This window comes from Denticeps clupeoides, chromosome 6 (genome assembly GCF_900700375.1).
Source record: "Denticeps clupeoides chromosome 6, fDenClu1.1, whole genome shotgun sequence".
Lineage (NCBI taxonomy): Eukaryota > Metazoa > Chordata > Actinopteri > Clupeiformes > Denticipitidae > Denticeps > Denticeps clupeoides.
In genome coordinates, this window is record NC_041712.1 from 7922469 (window position 1) to 7943526 (window position 21058).

General features: G+C 43.0%; 1 protein-coding gene across 3 annotated transcripts in view; it reads left to right on the plus strand.

Annotated features, from left to right (window-relative positions):
- sgcd (sarcoglycan, delta (dystrophin-associated glycoprotein)) overlaps window positions 1-21058 on the plus strand; it is a 142025-nt gene that overhangs the window by 106629 nt on the left and 14338 nt on the right. For all 3 annotated transcript variants that reach the window (XM_028984141.1, XM_028984138.1, XM_028984140.1), the window contains exons 3-5: window positions 3115-3216; window positions 5903-5990; window positions 6361-6480. In XM_028984141.1, coding sequence (XP_028839974.1) covers window positions 3115-3216; window positions 5903-5990; window positions 6361-6480 — 310 coding nt within the window. The remainder of the gene's footprint in view (window positions 1-3114; window positions 3217-5902; window positions 5991-6360; window positions 6481-21058) is intronic.

The following is a 21058-nucleotide window of genomic DNA, read 5'->3' on the forward strand; positions in this document are numbered from 1 at the left end:
CTTTGCTGTGTAGTAGTAGTAGTGTCAGAGACGACACAGAAGCGCCATGTTCTGTGCCTCTACTTGCGCTTCCCTCGTTACATTTATTTTCATGTGGTATATTTATTAAGCCTAAATACATTTTCCCTTCAAACAAGTCAGAGATGGGCACAAGGCAGAATGTAACTGGATGATACTAAATGCAAAAACTATTTATATACAGTACAGGCCAGAAGTTTGAACGCACCTTCTCATTCAATGTGTTTTCTTTATTTTCATGACCATTTACGTTGGTAGATTCTCACTGAAGGCATCAAAACTATGAATGAACACATGTGGAGTTATGTACTTAACAAAAAGTGGAGACCTGGACTCCACAGTCACCGGACCTGAACCAAGTCAAGATGGTTTGGGGTGAGCTGGACCGCAGAGTGAAGTCAAAGGGACCAACAAGTGCTAAACACCTCTGGGAACTCCTTCAAGACTCATTTTGTTGTGTCACCATGTGCTGTGCTGTGTATCAAAATGACAACACCAATGCCCGTGATGGTTTGGTAATTTCCTTGTTTTAGGTAATGTGATGTTTTGGTGATCAGGGAGGTGGGAACCCTGTGAAGTGCATTGACTGAAAGGGGACATTATGGCCTAGCGGTTAAGGAAGCGGCCCCGTAATCAGAAGGTTGCCGGCTCGAATCCCGAGCCGCCAAGGTGCCACTAATCAAATCACCATCCCCATCCCCGGGCGCCTGGCATGGCTGCCATCTGCTCACCAAGGGTGATGGTTAAAAGCAGAGGACACGTTGTCTCACCGTGTGCTGTGCTGCAGAGTTTCACCAGTTCTCCCATCCTGCTTGGCTTTTGTAGCTGGAGGAAACCCTGCAGCAAGGCGCTTATTAATAATGTTTTTGTGGGGTTTAAACTGGAACTTCGAGGACCGCGCGTTTGCCTTTGAAATAAACGCCATTCGCGTTTTGTCCCTCTGCCAGGGTGCGGCTGGCAACTCTTTTTTTTTTTTTTAATGTCATTCATCACGATTCATCGTGTCCCTCCTGGTGTCCGCTGGCACGGAGCGGCGGGCGACACCGTGCCCTCCGTGTCGGTCGCTGTCCAGCATGCGTGCTGGCCACGGGAGGGGCGGGGTCGCCGCGTGAACGTGAAACGAGTGTCCCGAACAGCTGTCGCCGCTCTCCCCTCAAAGTCACGTCCGCCGCCGGCTCCGGTCGGAAATCAATTTGCACCTTCGCCGCTGCGCAAAGCGCGCCGTGCGGCCGGAGGTTTTGGCGGCTCCCGGCGGATCTGCATTATTCATCAGGCGCCTGTCGCCGGCGGCGAGGCCTCCTCTCCGGCTCCCTGTCCCCTGATCGCCGTGATCTTGAGACGCCGGTGCCACCGAGGCGTTATAATAACGCACACGTGGGCACAACGTCTGCAGGCGCCATCTTATAATAAAGAGGTAAAAAAAAGAGAGCTGGGATTATGCGCCTTGGTAGCAGAAATCATAATCAAAGGTGGGTATAAACTGTGGGCCATGTTTAAATGGGGCTATGATGGACATGGTGCGTAGGGGATGTTCGCTGATGTCATCCAGCCCCTTTTTGTTGGAGTGGCGTTACATTTTACCAGACGCCCTTATCCAGAGCAACTTACAATCAGTAGTTGCAGGGACAGTCCCCCCCCCCGGAGACACTCAGGGTTAAGTGTCTTGCTCTGGGACACAATGGTTGCAAGCGGGATTTGAACCCGGGTCTTCTGGTTCGTAGGCGAGTGTGTTACCCACTAGGCTACTACCATTATAGCATTATACCTGTAATGTCATTCTAAATTATTTCCATGCGCAAAAATCACACACAACACTGCCAAAACCATCTCATGGTTATTTAACTGCCTTGAACGCCTAATGTCACAGCGACGGGGTGCAGAGATGGATGCACTTGCACGACTAAGAACACATGCATGAACCACGAGCACACAACACAAGAAATCAATTTACGACCCGACGAGGACATGAGACGATTTATACGATACTACAGATGGACACAATCAGGAACCAAATCGCAGACCGAACCCCCAGATCATGACACCTAACCTACTTAAATAAGAACGGGGCTCCTTAATACCAATTCTCATGCACAATATTGTCCTCCGTAAAACTAGCACAGATTCACAAGATCCTGTACATATTGCAGCATTTACGGGTCTCCCCCCACCGGGATCGATCCATCTGTAGACCTTATCTACCCACACTAGTGGTTGAGTACTGGGAGCTCCATTACATTTGCATTTTCCATTTGACTCAGGGTTTTGGGGGGATTCATTTCGGGTGCAGAGAGCTGCATCATCTCTGGGAGCCAAAGCACAGGGGTACTGGGTCTGGTTTTCAATTACTGGGGCAGCTAACGGAATACGTTTGAGAAATAATGACAGCAGCGGTGTTTTCTCTTTCATAGGTCAAACTGTTTTGGCATCTGATGAGGGCGGTAAAAGTTTCATGAAGAAGACAATAAAAGGTTTTGCTTTAATCCATAACCCGACTTACAGAAGCATTGCTTTGTGTTCAGTGGCCTGTCATAGCAAAGATGCTTAGGAATTCCAAGCACATCTAGGTTTCATTAGAGTCCATTCAGAATAGGGGATAATAGAGGAGCTAAAAGTGGTATGTGATGACTGTCAAGAGGATATTATGCAATTAGTTACACACTGGTCCTGATCTTCATTTGAAAATGGTTTAATGAAGTATGGGATCAAAGTGGCCCGAATAAACAAAGCGCTGGATGGTGATGGGAAAAGGTGATTTTACGGAGAGCTAAATGAATGGCTTGTTTTATAATCAGCAAGGCACCTTTCTGAAAATGACACTATACCTGTTATCAGGTGAAAAGGGAAGGATCCTCAAATTGCAACAAAAAGTTAAAAGGTTCTCATAGAACCTTGAAAATGTATTGCAAATTGGTATGATGCGGTAATAAATGGCAACCAAATTGTCCCGGAATTACAACTCTCCTGATATATAAGACACCATCCACTTTGCGCAGTTTAATTCCAACATCGTGCCAGCCTTCCAGAGGCTCCGGGGTGCCAGGCACGCCCCACGGAGGCACGTGTAAATTAACTCCTGTTTTACCTTCTTTCTTTCAGGAAGGCATGGGCACACTAAGAATCACACAGAAGGGTCTGAAGCTGGAAGGGGACTCCGAATTCCTCCAGCCGCTATACGCCAAAGAAATTCAGTCGAGACCAGTAAGTAAAAGCGAGAAGGCGAGCCGAGCCTGCGGGCCCCGTGAAAGGGAACGCACTCGCAGCCCGTCCGCCGTGTGCGATTTCTCAGCCGCCACACAGGATGGACGGCTTGATAATGTGCCGGGCACTGGCTTATCTCATCTGTCTTGCGCTATCCGTGAGTGGCTGGCACGAAGGTGAGGAGAATAGTAATAATTGTCGATCGGGTCCGGAGATGGAGGGGTTTTGAGGGGATTAAGCCCGGATTAAACCCTAACCTTTCCTGCTAAAGGAAACCGTCCCCCTTGTGACATTTTAACAGGCACGGTAACCAGTGTAATGGCTTTCCTGATTAAATGCTCTGCTATGTTAATGCCGAGGGCTGTTTGTAGTAGGTCAGAGTGTTTGACAGATCCCAGGTCAGGTGCTTGGCATGTTACAAATGGGCCCGACATGGCCGCTCCCCGAACTCCTCGTCACCGCCGCAGAACTGATGAATATTTTAGCAACAGCTGTTGCTCGCTCGTGTTTCCTCGAACAAATCACTTTAACAGCGTTCCACGATCCACGGCCCTATGTCGGAACAGCGGTGCTGTGAATAATTCTAGACCGTGGAGAGCACAGCAGAGTGCAAACAAAACCCTCTCCAGGTGGCGATACTGCCACTCTAGCATGTCACTAGATGTCACTTTAAAACAAACGGACAGCGATTAGCCATACTGATTGCAATTTCACATATTACATCAGTCAGAATTGAAAAGCAGTGGCCACGGGGATCGTCCCTCTCTGGTTTTATTTGGGCCTTTGAAAGAAAACTAAAGAAGAGGACTCCTCTCCTGCTCTGAAAAGGAACAGGTGACATTTATCCATCAAAAGGTGCCCAAGTTATCATGGTTTACAAAAGGCATGTGCTAATTGATTTTAACCGCTGTGACGCAGAGGCTTCCATTAGTGCACACGGACCATTCTTTACCCAGCACATTTTCCCAACAGATTATAGCTCCGTGTTACGTATTGTTATTCGCGAGGAGGAGGAGCAGAAGCGGGATCGCACTTCGCGGCCGAAAAAGACGTGAGTCCCATTTAATCCGGCATCGCGCTGTCCCCCGGGGACAGTCATGCGCCGGCCCGCCGGCTGAACCAAGCCGGCTCTGTACAGAAGCGCCATCATTGCTCCTGCTTTAAACGCGATGCTGGAGCCACAGTGCTATCTCTAATTAAAGAGTTGACTGGAGCATGAAAGATTACTTTGGCAAATACAGGCAGCCGTGATGTGCATTTCAGACGTGAGTAATGGAGTTTATCTCACAAAATAAGTTCAAGAGGAATGAAACAGGGGTCAATGACCATTCGTTAAAATTTTAAAAGTGATTGACTGGCTGAGTGCTGCATAAACAGTGATTTATCACACAGCACCTCTACAGTTTATAATGCCCATTATCTAGCTCATTTTTTTCTGCACATACTGAATTCAAGGAGAGGTCTAAACAGAAACGTTTCTTCATAAAGGACAATAGGACAATCTTTTATTCAGCAATATGCTTTTTTGGGGATAGTTAATAGACAGCAATACTCTTGACTCTCCCTCTTGTGATGCCTAATTGATACTTTGGTTTTCATTGCAGAATAAAATTCATGCAATGGAGGTAACAATAGCCCAAGGACCTAGATTCTTATACAGTTAATGTTCCCCTTTTTCCTTTTGGTTACAGGGCCTACACAATCATATCCCGACTCTACTGTGATATCGCTGTTATTGGAGGCAGCGTCAAGATAGAATTGTATTGTGGGTTTCTGACAACACAAAGCTAAATGCGATGCCAGAAGCCAATAAGACCAACATATCAAGTGTGAAGATGGAAAGCGCTGTACTATTATTTGTCTGTCATTGGGGGAAAATGCGCATCACTGTGAGATGGGGATGACAACTGCTGGGGGACATGGGTTTGAGTGAGATGTGAGTGAGAAGTTATCAAGGGTGGCACAGTACAGCAAATTGTGGCCACCAAATGCCAGATGCAGTAAACAAGCCAGTCTTTTATTATTCAGCAGGAAAAAAAGTATTGTCAGTGACGGGGGGTGAGGGTGCAAAGCTACCCTCATTCTTTAACTGCGACCACTAATATTAATCAAGATTCGATTATTAGCTTTGAGGTGACGACTGATGTGAACAAATTAACTAAATAACATTAAAGACCACATTTATTTTGGACCAATCCCAATCTATCTATCTAAAAGGTGCCATGAAATATTGGTGCCATATAATATGTTGCGGATGCAGAACGCTAGCATTGGGTGTGTGCCAACAAAAAAATGTATATTTTAGGCATTATATAAAAGTCTTCCCTTGTGCTGCTTTAAGGACTGCATCTGAATCTGATGAAACAGAAACTGATTGTTTTCCAAAACTGATAATTCACCATCTTGGAGGAGGGTGACCATACGCTGTATGAAGGCCTGGTCTGAATCTTAGTTTGTTTTTTGCTTTGCAGCGTGAGTAGAGGAAAGGATGTCCAATTATTCAGTCAAACAACCCACGTCCTGTCAGATGGCTGGGGGGATTTCTGACGCATCACAGTTTTTGGTTGCATGAGCTGTGAAGTGCGGTTCCCGCAGGACATGATTTCCGAAATGCTGGTGTCTTCTTGGTCATGTGTGCTAATAGGTTTGCATAGGAGAATAACTTTGCATCATCTCATCTGAACAGGGGAATCCGTTGTTCCTGCAGTCCTCCAAAAATGTGTCAGTAAACATTCTTGATGGGAAAAATCAGCTACTGACGCAACTAGTAGCAGGTATGTCACGCCAGTTTTCCTTTTTTTTACAGTTGTCAGGTACAAGGTGGAGCGTTTTACCTTGATGCTGCCGGTGAACATCTAGGACACTGTTGATGGGATCAGGCACCCATCTCATGCTGCCTGTGAATAAATATTATGCAGGAACGGAATAATAATGATGAGAGCTGGATGTGGTGCTGATTCTGGAGTGTTAAGGGATTAAGCCAGTTTGGGTTACTGCCAGATGTCAGAAGGCCTTCAGCCAATGAATATCTACTGACATCCAGTAGGGAAGGGTGAATTTCCGAGTTTGCTAGTTTAGGACAGGGACTGTGGATGAGTTGAAGTTTAACCCTTCGGTAAACACATCTCATTGCTGTCCGACCAGGATCCCACGGAGTACGTGCCCGGGGCAAAATGCTGGAGGTGAAGTCCAACGCGGGCAAGCTGCTCTTCTCTGCTGATGACCAGGAGGTTGTTGTTGGTGCAGAGCGGTTACGGGTCATGGGTGAGTACATATTAAGATATTTGGTTTTATGGTTTTATGTCACATGCTGGAAGTGACTCACTTATTATTCCCATTTTTGTTTTTTTTTTACACTTAACCGTGAGTTCCTCCATAGTATAACCTAAAAACCTAAAATCAAACCAAAGAGGTTGGGATTTTGACAATGTACGTTTCTGCTTACATTTACAGCATTTAGCAGACGCCCTTATCCAGAGTGACTTACAATCAGTAGTTTCAGGGACAGTCCCCCCCTGGAGCAACTTAGGGTTAAGTGTCTTGCTCAGGGACACAATGGTAGACTCTCAGGTTTTTTAGTTTCACTGTTGGCTTTTCAGTCCTTCAGCCCCCTTTAACGTTTACCCTGCCTGAGGATTTGGTTGCACTTCTGGCACAGATCTCTCTTGTAGGTGGGACCAGCAGGTGTTTGAGTGACAGCTCTGTTGGCCAGAACTCTATCACTGCGAAATGCCAGGCACCAGGAAGACACCCAGCAGCCACAGCCATTAGTGATTGCATATGGATCACAGCATAATCAACAAATTTGATCAATAATTACAAGTGATTAATTGTACAGTTGATCTTGTGTACAAATCTCATTCCATATGTGATCGCAAACGGTTGATGCTGCTGGCTGAGCCGCTGTCACTAAAACGTGATGATTAGTTTCACAGCAACTAAATATGATGAAATGTTAAAAAAATGTGAAGTTGAATTTTGGCATCTTTATTCGGTATTACACTATTATCATACAGGATGTCGTTTATGTGAGTTTATAATAAAAAAATTGTTGTATTGAATAATGTTCATTATACTCCGTAAAAGTTAAAAAGCGAAGTTACTAAAGGCATCTGGGATTGTTGCTTAAAAAATCTTTATATGTCTTTTTTTGATTGCCTTTGCCCAACTTTAGTCTGTGTTTGCTCACTTGTAGTTTGGCTTTTGCACTGTCAGTGTCAGCAAATGAAGAGTGACACATGGGCAAAGTTATAATAATTCAGCTGAGTCTCTGGAGAGACAAGATCCATCTGTTGTAAAGACCATTATCTTTCGTCTTGCCAAAAGACACCTATTCAATAGAACATTTCATGGCTGATGACACCTTGGAAGTCAGCCTTCATTTGCTGTCCCATCTGGCCCAGGAATAAAAAAGTAAGAAGTCTTCCCACTCGGTTATCTTAAAGCCTCAGAAAATAAGTCATTTCCATTATTTTTGATGTGTAAAATACATATAGATGGAATATTTACAGAACAAAAAACCGCCAGTTGTCTGCTAGCTGCTAACTAGATGCACAAGGAAACAATATGCAATGTCTATGCAGTCATCTTATTTATGATCAGTAAATGTAGTCCTTGTTATCCTTCAAAAGCTGAATTTAATGCATCTCTAGAATAAACATTTTCTCTTTTTGCTTATTAAATCCATCAGATTGTCCTTGAACGGTTTGGATAAAATAGGATCCAGTTAAAAATACAAAGCCAAAATTATGAAATTTATGAAATGTCATCACCATGTCAAACACCCTTTCAGTGTTTTCCAACCAGATACTCAGTTCATGTTTTTGTCCCATGTGGTTTCTGCATTAATAACTTATAGTTACTGAATTATAAAAAGGGCTGGATCTTATTCCTGGGATTTTGAGTGGTTAATAAATTATGGTTGCATGCCGCTCATACAGATTTGTCACCAGAATGAATTTTTGAAGCAGAAGAGACAGACGGGCCTTTATTAGTCACCCTTTTCACTGTGACGTTTCGTTTCACGTTCTACCGCCCGCCTTCCCTGTACAGCTTTAGGGAAGAGCCTGTGATTCTGAGAGATGTGGATCAATTGTCCATCAGAATCCCTGTGATTATCTTGCAGTGGAGTTTGTTGTGCTGGGGCCTGATTGGCTTTCTTGTTTGTATTGTCTTCTTGTCAGAGCTCTGCGCTGCACGTTCTCAGCATGAGCGGCTTGATTACAGGGTTAAAAAGCACAATGTGACAGCTTGGAAAAAAGCTTAGAATGGAGATATTCTTCACTATGAATGAGCTAAGTCAGATTTCTGTGGGTCTCTGGGTCACTTTTCAGTACAAAAATATTAACACTCGCAGACATTGAAAGGGGGGGGGGGGGGGGTTGGGTGTGTGCACAAGTCGTCACACGGGGGAGTGGGCACTGGAGGAGCTGGGGAGGATGACCCCTTGACCTGAGGGAGGGAGGCAGAAGGTGAGTGGGACAGAGGTAGGGAGGGGAACTCTGGGGAAAGAGGCGAGGGGATGAGTCTGGGGTGGACCGGGGCAGAGGAGAACAGGAAGACGGCTGGCTTGAGGAGGGTCCTGGAGGGTGGGTCGGATGTGGGGGCGTCTTGGGTGGCACAGGCAGACGTCGTTGCTTGGCTCTGGGTGGCAGTAGGGTGGGACAGCATGCAGATATCGTCGTGGCAAAAGGGAGCAGGCAATCTCGAGGTCCTGGTCAAAAGGCAGGATCAAAAGTGCTACAAAGAAGGCTAGTGTCTCTGAGAACATAATTCGCCAAAGAGTGGGCAGCATCCCCCCTGGCCACCTGTTTTTTATTCTGCTTTCGGGTCGCTGTCTCCCTGGCTGATCTTGCTCCCTCTGGTGGGCTGGAGGTGGTACCTTGGCGATATCTATGCTACGCTATACACACACTATATAATCATCAATTTCCCAGCACTAGGCACACTGGGAGGTGGTAGTAGCCTAGTGGGTAACACACTCGCCTATGAACCAGAAGACCCAGGTTCAAATCCCACTTACTACCATTGTGTCCCTGAGCAAGACACTTAACCCTGAGTTGCTCCAGGGGGGGGACTGTCCCTGTAACTACTGATTGTAAGTCGCTCTGGATAAGGGCGTCTGATAAATGCTGTAAATGTAAATGGGAAAAAAAGAGAAAGTTCTCTTATTAAATGAACTGAATTGAATCATATGAATTCAACATAATATTTAAATATTTCCAACAAAACACATCACAGTTAAAATAACTGAAACTTATTGTGTAAATTTTTTTTATTTTGATTCAATGCCGGATTGATCAAGTTTGATCAATTTAATAAAATCATAATCTGTATTAACGTAATATGTATGGTGTGAAACAACACAAAGGAATTAGGACAGTCTAAATCAAACGAATCATGTCAAACTGAATATTTTTTTCAGCGCAGGAGCAATCCCACAAACCAGCCAACCAGTCCTTTGCTGAGTAAAAACACTGTAATGGCACTTAATGTAATAATACTTACTTATATAAAGTAAAGGTTCATTCTTCTATGGTAGAAGGCAAATGGTAGGAAAATGGTACACACATTTAATCTCTCAACCGCTTCAGAAACCAGTGCAGTTTATGAAAGCCAATATGAGACCAGGCCATCCTCATGCTGAGGTCTTTCACTTTCTGAAATGTTTCATTTGATTTTGTTACTTCAAAGAAAGGTTAAAGGTTATTTATCAGTCAATAAACTTTCGTTTGGTCATCAACCAATTTATTAACTAATGTGCCAACAACCTGTCAAAGGATGAGAAGGGCGAACACAGACCTAGCGTTAGATCTGAATCTTGTCCTTGAGGTGTTTAACCCCCCCGTTTTAATTCACATGTCAAGTAGAATTTTGCTGATCTTTTTAGCTAAGTGATGCGTGCACTTATTCCTTTTGAGTCACTGACATTCAGGTGTGATAAGATCATGTCACGTTCCCCCCTGCAATTAAACCTTTCCAAAGGCATACCACGGTTTGATTCAAGGCTCTTCTTATGAGACTTTAAAAACAAAGTAGAGCAAACTATGGAATCATTAAAAGTCATTGATTTGCCTCAATTTATTTGCATAGACTTTTGTCATGCAAAATAAACAAAATATTTTTGTCATACTTAATTGCCATGGCAATGACAATGTTAACATTATTCAAAAACCCATGTTTAATGTCCATGTGCTCATGCCTCAAAATCTGTGTTTTCCAATGAAATCAAACTCCACCCCCACCCTTTCCTGACCTTCGTGCTCACAGAAACATTTGCCTTCCTGTTTTTACACATAGCACTTTTAATAGCAGCAGTGGGAAGGAGTACGTGTGCTTGGGCAGCACCTCAACTTTTGGGGGTGGGTAAACTTTTTCAGAATGACACATTAGCCACATATGTGCACAGCTCAAATTAGGATGCATCAGCTGCTGCCAGTCTTATACTCCCAGCAACAGCAATATGTGCAAGTACTGATTCTGAAAGGAAAGATTTTTCAACCTTTTGGTTTATAAATGCAGCAATGACATAGGAATCAGCCTTACACGTACATAACAGTCCCTTAAAACTGCATCCAGTGAAGTGCAGTCAGTACAGGGACAAGTGAGTCGTCTTGCCCGTGAGAGAAATGTACTCACTTGGAGGTTCAGTGTAGGAGGAAGGGAAGAATGTAAGTGAAATATAAGGGCACACACCAGTGATGACAACACACCAAGACATTTTATTGTATGCATACATCACTGCCATGTGCTGGAGAACATCAATGCAGAAGGTGGCAGGGAAAATCTACTCAAACCTTTAGGAAAAGAAGATTCTGATTATCTGTGAAGGACATGCCATGGTTGTCAAGAGCCGTGCGGCTGTCTCAGAGCAATCCTATGGAAAGAGTTAGATGCCAAGTCCGGTCTTCCACGCACGGATCTGTTTTAATGAACCTTTGAGAAGCACTTTGCTGTTCAAAACTGAAATCTTAAGCCAAGCCTTAAACCTGGATCAATAATACCTGCAGATTGAAAATACCAACTAAGAGCTAGGAACCTGGAGGAATTTCTCACACGTCCCACAACTCGACTACATCCCATCCCAGGGTTTCGCACTCATGGTGCCTTACCATAATACACTAGTTTGGTGTAAGAGGAGCACACACTTGAAGGTTGTGACAGTACTCAGACGCAGCCAGGGACTGTAATGAATAGTACTTACAGGGTGGTAGTAGCCTAGAGGTAACACACTCGCTCATGAACCAAATCCCACTTACTACCATTGTGTCCCTGAGCAAGACACTTAACCCTGAGTTGCTCCGGGGGGGGGGACTGTCCCTGTAACTACTGATTGTAAGTCGCTCTGGGTACGGGCGTCTGGTAAATGCTGTAAATGTGCTTTTCTACATTGCCATTACAACAGTATGGCTGGTGGAGTTGCCACCTTTACCATGGTAGAGTAGAAAAAGAGAAGCAATTGGATGAACTCATCATGTTTTTTGGGGGGTTTTTTTGCATGAAAAGCATTGTGGGAAAAGTTCACCAAAAATATATATATTTGGAGTCCCTGCAGGAGCCACAGTCTACAGCTGAGACTAAAAACATTATTGCTTGTCTTTAGATGTGAGAGCATATGAGAATACAGTTTTTCAAATATATTTTTAAAATCATTCTTCTAATGTATACCAATGTTTTCCATTAGTTTGACTTGGATGCAAATGTTGTTAGTCATGCTACTTGGCATGAGTTGCCTCCAAGGGGCAGTGGTGGCCTAGTGGGTAAGGAAGCAGACCCATAATGGGAAAAATGCCAAGGTGCCACTGGGGTCTCCTTGATCAAAGTAGCATCCCCACACACCGCTCCCCGGGCATATTTCATGGCTGCCCACTGCTTGATTAAATGCAGGGGACACATTTTGTCTGTGCTGAAGGTTTCAAAAGAAAAAGGCTTGTCAGTCAACAGCTTCTTCTGCTGCCCTTTCATAAAACATTTCTACATTTACAGCATTTATCAGACGTCCTTATCCGGATCGACTTACAATCAGTAGTTACAGGGACAGCCCCCCCTGGAGCAACTTAGGGTTATGTGTGGGTTATGCTTAGGGACACAATGGTAGTAAGTGGTATTTGAACCTGGGTTTCTGGTTCAAGACAGCATGGGCAGTAACTAACCTGTCAGGATCAAAAGCTTGCATGCCATACAGAAATGGAAGCTTACACTACGCATCACCCAAAAGCCTTGGTTCCGTCATACCTAATGTTATGACTTGGCTGTGTGATGTTTGATATTTAATTGCCACAAGGCTGCTCACATGTAACAAAGGCCCAGAAAATTGGGTCTTGCCTCAGGCCCACATTGCTCTGCTGCCCTTCTATTCGCTCAGTGGTTGTCCAAGCTTCCTTAGGCACTTTTTTTTCACTTGCCAGAGTAGCACTTCCCTGTGCACTGTGGTCTGTGAGTGGCCTTGTTTTTTTTGCCTTCTTGCCAAACTGTTGCATTTTTACAGCCCACTTGGAGTAACCAGGCTTTAAAAACAAGCAGCCTGAAACATGCAGCGAGATCATGTTAATTACTACTGTAATACTGTCAATATTGACTGATTATAATGAAATACAAATGAATAAACAAAGCTTGTGCAGTTTTTCGTTATTTCTTGCCTGTTGCATGATTATTAAATTAGGTTGTTTTTTTGTTTTTTTGTTGTAAAGCAATATGCCACAGAAAGGTGTCTCTGGTCACCTACAGTGTAGGAGAGAAAGTTAAATTAATGGTTGGTGTGATCCCGATAGGATGTGTCGTGAACTGTCCCATCACATTACACCATTTGTCAAAAAAGTGATGCAATTCATTGCCAGGAAATACACCTGCACCTCTGGCAAATTCTCACCAAAAACATGTGCCCACATACTGCACTGACATATTAAGAACCCTTTATTTCAGAATGATTCTACATTACAGAAAAAAGTTTGAACTCATTTACTCTATGGATGGTTTTTTGAAGAGTTTAAAACTGCAAAAAAGCATTGCGATGCAGGAGGACTAACTTCAGGTGGTAGAGAGAAGTCAAGAAGCCAAGGATTTGTGTGAGAAAAAGAATAAATGAGTCGACATGCCAAAGCTTTTGCCAATTCAATATACTGCTAGTGCCCCACACTGACAAATCTCAAATTGGTCTTAAAATGTTCCTCGTGTGTTACCATAACTTCTGCAGGGATTTCATCGTGCTTTTTCCAGCAATAATGTTGATCAGACGGCCAGCGCCACCCTGCATTCACGACCTGGAAAATGTTCAGTCTGTAATGTATTTATGGGCAGAGAGGAAACCTCTGTTTTATGGTTATATTAAGGCTGAATAGGTGCTGTGCTCTGCTGAGTGGCCATTGGATTTCTGTCGGGCAACCATAGTATGCAGATGATAAAGAGCCTATAAAGGCCGGAGAGTTATGCGTTTGGTTTCCACGGGGGCCTTTATCTCTACCTGTGTGCTTTTACTGTTGTGCTTCGTGGTTCCAAGTTAAATTTACCAACTGCAATTGCTCCGAGATGGATTATGTTCCATGCATTGCTTTTTGTTTTTGAGAGGAGAACAAATTAAATGCATATGTGACCAATTTAAAGTCGCTCTGTCTTTGTAGTAGTAGGAGGGACAGTCACAAAAAAAAGCTATTATGCTACAAAAAAAAAAAATCAAAGGCGCTGTGCTGACGGAAAATCGTCAAAACAATGCCTTTAAGGCACAAAATAGAGAACTAATAGAAACCAGAAAATAATGTTTTCTATACATGTTCAGAATGAAGGGATTGGTAACATGGCAACATCATATCTGAAGGGCACACACCGCTAACACACACTCGGCTCACCACAATCACACACGCTTTTCACACAACTCTTTTGTGAGCTCATGCACACAAACACTAGTTTCATAGCTCCATGCTTGCTGTGTGTGTGTGTGGGGGGGGGGTGACAAATGCCATTGAAGCAGGGGATGATGTTATCTGCTCCCACAGTGAATCGTGCTCTCTCTCCCTCCCTCTCCTGCTTCTCTTTGCTTAGACTGATCTTCTTCAGTACATCTAGCTGACTAATTTTGACAAGCTTGGCACATTTAAGTAAAACACAAGAGACAACAATAAAGATCTGGAACGAGGGTCTGGACCCAGACTAAACAGTCAAATCTGAAATAAAACTGCATCAAATAAACACATCAATCGGAACAAAAACGGCAAAATCAATTGAACAAAACATTTGATATTCCTTTTGGCATAACCACATTATTTAATACAATCCATGTAAAAGGTTTGTCACAATGTCAATTTGGTCACTAAGTTCTCTCTTCACTTCAGTTTATATAATGTCATGGGATGGTTTGTCACGAGGTTCTGGTCAAAGTGTGTGCTGTATGAGGGATCCCCCATATTACGTTGTGACCGAGTACCACCACCCCATCTCTTTACCTTTCTGGGATTAATATAAATAGGATGAAACGTATTTACTAAACCCACAGATGAGCTCAACTGTGCTGAGTAGATACCCTATATACTGTAACAACTACAAACAGCAATGTTTTAATTAAATCTACTCATGGGTGGACTGATAACATTTGTGAAATAATTATACCCCTTAACCCTTCAGCAAAAAAAACCAAAAAAAACGTATTTTTAATAAGAAATGGGTGAGAAGCAAATCATGTCTAGAGAAGACAAACTGAAGGTAAAATGCAACCTCCAAACCACATGTTAAATGTAAGCTGTTCCGTATAACACTGTGAAAACAGCAGTGAACCTGCAACTTCCAACTTGTGTCTTAGAGGCAAGAACTTTATTTTGACAGATGGAGTTTCCACCGTGTTATCTCATTCTGCAGAAAGCCTTCTCTGGTCTAAAGGGACCACTCGAGGGATGGATTGCAGTGCTTAGTGAAGTTCCTGTGGGAAGTACAATCTGCCACACCCTAAATATTAGTAATTTAGACAGCACTTTCTTCAGAGTAGCTGGGCTCGTGACTGTACAGTGGACTATTAGCCTCAATAATAAAATATTTTTAAATGATACAGTGGTAAATTATCCAAAGTGTTTTTTCCTGCATTGGGAGCTCATGTGCACTGACCTGTACTTCCTGTACATTCTGCATGATATGTGACACCAGTGGTGACCACTAGAGGCACCAACTCTGATCCTAGAGGCCACTTGCACCTTTTTGGATTGACCCTAAGCACAAATGATTCAACCTCAACTTTCAAAGTTGAATCAGGTGTGATAGAACATATCACTTTATCTTCCTCTCAAATGTTTTTTTCTGACCTTTGTGAAATTAACATTATTATTAGTTCTCCTAGACTGTCTATGGACCTGCAGTTGCTAGAAATGGTGATAGGTTTAAAGAGAGCTTTGGCCATTCTGCTTCAGAGAGCGGCAGCTCAGATGGTTGGATCTGGAATTTGTCCCCTTATGTCGTTGTAAAAGGAAAGGTTACCTCCTGTTACCTCATGGATGGTTTCTGCCCAGAGAATTTCCCACCCCTTCCTTGATAAACCCTGATAATAAAAAGAAATTCTGGAAAAAGCGCAACATGAGTGTTAAGGACATCAATACCTGCTCGCTTCTATAGGCCACTCTACTCCTCCTCTCCTCATTTACATTTAAAGCTACACACACTGAAATTATGCGTCTTGGATCTCATTGTATGACTTGCTAAAAGTGAATGTAATTCTGCACAAAGGCTGAATATTGGAAAGAAACTCAAGATGGAGCGAACGAGAATTGCTGGTGTCTTCCCATTGTAAGTCGCTTTGGATAAAAGCGTCTGCCAAATAAAGTAAAGTAAAGTAAAGTAAGCGAAAACCCTGATTAAAAATAAGAATTAATGGGTGGTGAGTGGGTGATAACACACCTGGATTTATTCTTGAATAACAAGAATTGTATATGTATTAGTGGTGGGCCGTTATCGGCGTTAACGTGAGACTCTTTATCGGGCGATAAAAACGTGCTGCGTTAACAAGAGACCCTTATCGGCGATAAAAAAATATTGCCGTTAATCTATTCACAAACTTGGGTTGGGAGATGGGTCTATACTACGCAAGCTATTGTGCCGGAGTTAAATGGTTACACTAGATTTATTGGGGCAGTGGTGGCCTAGCGGTTAAGGAAGCGGCCCCGTAAATAGAAGGTTGCCGGTTCGAATCCCGATCCGCCAAGGTGCCACTGAGGTGCCACTGAGCAAAGCACCGTCCCCACACACTGCTCCCCGGGCACCTGTCATGGCTGCCCACTGCTCACTCAGGGTGATGGGATAAATGCAGAGGACAAATTTCACTGTGTGCACCGTGTGCTGTGCTGCTGTGTATCACATGTGACAATCACGTGGATGTATACCTGCACTGTAGGGGGCGAGAACTAGTCTTCGAACTGTGAAATTACTAGAGCTGTAATACTCGGATCCTTTTTAGGATTCGGCTCCCTCTGAGTCACTCACTAAACTGATCCAGGTGTGTGAGTCACTTGAGTCACTTGAGTGGAGCGCTAACCCGCTCTCTGATCCGGGTGCGTGAGTCACTTGAGTCACTTGAGTCAGTAGCACCTGGATCAGAGAGCGGGTTAGCGCTCCTGGCGGTTAACTTCCTCTACAACCGGACTCATGTAAACCAATATATTGGAATTTACAATTTAGACATGGTGTAGTTAGGACTCGAAGGACTCATGAGTCATTTAAAGGATCCGGGCAATTAACCCGGGTGAGTCATGAATCGCACAGCTCTAGAAATTACATCACGTGTCGTGGAAACATGGATGTAGCTATGAAGCCGTCGGGTTTGCTTCAGGGAAAATTTATTTTTAAGATTAATTTAGATTGCTATAGATTAATCTAGATTAATTTAGATTGCTATAGATTAACCTAGATTAATTCCAAGACTACAGTGAGATTAATCTAGATTAAGAAAATTAATCTATGCCCACCTCTAATATGTATATTTCACAAATTGATATGGTAACCTACAATTCTATGTAGCCAAGCGTTTAAGTCACAGGTCTTTGCCATGGGCGGCCCAAATTGAAGTCACATCAACCGTGTATTCATGCCTATGTAAATTATGTGGCACTCATAATCAGAAAGTTGCGGATTCAAATCCCGAACCACCAAGGTGCCACTGAGGTCCCCTTAAGTAATCTACCGTCCCCACACACTGCTTTCCCGTGTCCTTTGGCTCCATGGTTTCCCACTGCTCACAACTGATGATGGGTTAACTGCAGAGGACGCATTTCATTGTGTACATTGAGTGCCTAGTGCTGTGTTAAATATGACAAATAAACACTTTCACTTTAGGCCTAGTAACACACTCGCCTATCATAAAGACCCAGCTGCACACAACTGTTCACACGGAGGATCCTTTTAAATGCATTTTATTATGCTGGACCTTTATGAATCCCCAGTGAAGGTCCCCCTGCATCGTGCCAGACACCTTGCCCCCTCTCGACACTCAAGTGCACTTATGTTCCAGAAAAGGATTAGTCTACAGTAAAAAGTTCCTCTGGGTCCTGATCATTTTTTTTCAGTAATGCTGGCAGCAAATGACACTAAACTGGAGGCCGAAGGATCATCACAAATTTCCCCCATGCGAGACCCTGGAGTTCTTTAGTGATGGATTGGCTGTGGTCTTAGTGTGTTCCTATTGATATGTACACTGATCTTTTCAGTAGAATTCCAGAGCAGAGATTTGATTAAACTTATTCATACGTGACTCCAGGAGACGATGGAACCGTCATACGCTTCAGCAGAGCAATTCGAAGAGCTGTAATATAATAGTAGAGAATAGGAGCATAATGATGGTAAATATATTAAGGCCAGAACAGATCCCAGTAGTGTGAGTTGCACTGTTAAACACTGAAAAGCAAGGCGAAAGGGGGCAGTGCTGGACTTTACAGTGTGTTTTATTGTACACTTGAACTTTCAGTGGTATTTATGTTAATCCTACTGAGAGCAGTACAAGCATCTCCAGCCACTCCTACTTTCCCATTGGGTTTTAAGGTCTCCGTGGTGACAAAGGGGTCTGCTTTACTCCAAATGCTTTTTGTGGCCTTTTGCAGACACTCTGCTTTGTAAAAGCAGGTTTTTGACGAAGCCAGTGAAGACAGGGGGTCAACAGCAGCCCCCTAAACTACCTCTCACTGAAGTGATTTTATGTCAGCTGGATGAATTTTCAAGACAAGTCAAAGGGATGTATGAAAAGCCTGGTGGATCGTGCATGTTTATTTTCTGCATAGTAGCTGCACCACTGATGTTAGGAAGCCATTGTTTCCTATTATTTTATTTGTATATAAATTAAATACAGCAAATTATGATTTTCTGTGTGAAGACTGGCCTTGTCCTTCCCTGTTTTGTGTTATTTTCAGTATTATGAATGCAACTCAAACAGACAGTGTGACATTTAGGACAGAAACAAACGATGCAGCTCAAAGAATTGTGTACGTATACACCATGTTGAGCCAATGCCACGACAAAGGAAACTGAATACTATTTTATGCTTGAAATGAGGCAGAGGTGAGACAGGTCAACATATTTGGGACCCACCAGAAGGCTCAGTTCTGTTTGGGAATGCAATAAAGAGTCCTTACCAATCTAAAATTGATCTTAATTCTCAACGTTTATTGGCTGTTCAGAACTCACTAAACTAAATATAAGTTGGTTTTTTTTTGTCGTGACCCAGAATGTTAGAGGACACCGCCTTTTCAAATGTATTTTTAGAGGACAAAGAAAAAAAGTTTTGACCTATGCAACACTTTATTATTGTTGCTGGTTAAACTGAGAATTTACAGGACACATAACAATAACCTCAATTAATGCTATTAACCCCATTTTAGTGAAAGTGAAGTGAAAGTAAAGTGAAACACTGCAGCACAGCACACGGTGACACAATGAAATGTGTGGTGGTAGTAGCCTAGTGGGTAACACACTCGCCTATGAACCAGAAGACCTGGGTTCGAATCCCACTCACTACCATTGTGTCCCTGAGCAAGACACTTAACTCCAGGGTGACTGTCCCTGTAACTACTGATTGTAAGTCGCTCTGGATAAGGGCGTCTGATAAATGATGTAAAATGTAAATGTAAATGTGTCCTCTGCTTTTAACCATCATGGGTGAGCAGTGGGCAGCCATGACAGGTGCAGTGAGTGGGGACAGGCGCAGTGAGTGGATCGAGATTCAAACCTTCTGGGTCCATTTCCTGACCTGCTAGGCCACCACTGCCCCTTGTTAGAGATGTTACAGTGTTCATGTAGTTGAGATTTATTATTGATAGGCGGTTGATATTCGACTTCAAACTACAAAGTATTGTAAGATGGGACGTCAAAGGGCCATGGCGTTTCTGCACCTTTGTTTTGCGTAGAGGTTCAACACCTCCGTTTTCCATATCTTTGTCAAATGGCAAGAGGTGTGAAATGCCAGCCATGGTTTTTGCGATACCCCGCCCTGCCTTTGTCTGCCCCAGACGGGAGTCACCGGGGGCGGGACAAGACAGAAACAACACATTCTGATTGGTCTGTGACAACTTCCTGTGGGTCAAATGTATAAAGTATGTTCACTTATGGTAGCTGGGGGCTACCAGCTATCTTTTCCTCCTGTCTTACATTTTGGTTTTCTCTGTAACATTGGTACCTTTTTTTACATACAATATTTACATGTAACTGCAATAATAATTTAGTGGTGTTAATAAATTAGAAATTGTTCATCCTTTTAACCTCTATGGTGCCTTGCCTCTTTCATCAAGTTGTACTGGTTTTTAATACAGTACTTTTGTGTGTAGAGAGAGAGTTTTTTATAACCATTCACCACTGTTTTACAGTATGATTGATGATTATACCCACAGCTGAAACCTTACATGAACAGATGTGATTTTTAATGGAGCAGCACCTTGTGAATGAGAAATGTTTTATTTTTTTGTTTAGACTATGATGGCCATGTACAGTTTGAGCAATGTGGAGGTGGCAGGACCTGCACAGTTCCTTGGTTTCATGCTCTTCTGAAGTCAGTATAGTTTAGTATCCAGCTGAGTTTGAGAGCCACAAAACGTTGATTAAATGAATTTGGAGGAGGGGGTTGTCAGGACTATCATTTAAGCTTCAAATAAATGTCACACTGTTTATGGACATTTATGGCTGGTACTTTATAGAAGGTCATTGTGCAACTAATTGTCAAATATTGTTTTAAAGAGTTGGGGTCAGGGATGACTGAGTTCATGAAACAAAACAAATAAAAGTGATATTTAATGCCAGAGTAAAATTTTCACAGGCTATATTGTCTAATTTGAGCTAAGACATGAGGAAAAACCCTAAAGATCAATGATAATGAAGATACTAAATATGGCTGCTCCATGCTGAATAATTTGGGAATGGCATTGGTGAGGCAACACAGGTTGCTTTCCTTCCCCAGCTTGATCCTGCCACAATCCGCACAAACCCATTTTAATCATTTCTCTCCCAGAGGCGATGATTAGCATCTATGAACTGTAACTGCTGCACCAGAGCAGTTTACAAGGAGCGTGTGCCAGGCACCAGCCCTGTGGAAATCCTTATTGAAACTGTAAATCTAAAGATTAGCCCCTTTATCATTATTTTCACAGTGGATTTCTGGATGTTGGAGGAGGTGGCTTGATGTGAAATTAATTATTCATCCACATTACTAGGATGGAATTGGCCCATTTTTTTCCATTTACCACATAGTTTTATTCAAACCTAATATATCTGTGTGAGACAATAATGAGAACATGAGTGGTTGTAAATGAGGAAGGAATTAAGGTTTCGGGAATGAAAACCATATCTGACCATAGAAATGATCCATAATGGTGTGGTAATTACTTTGTGTGTGTAT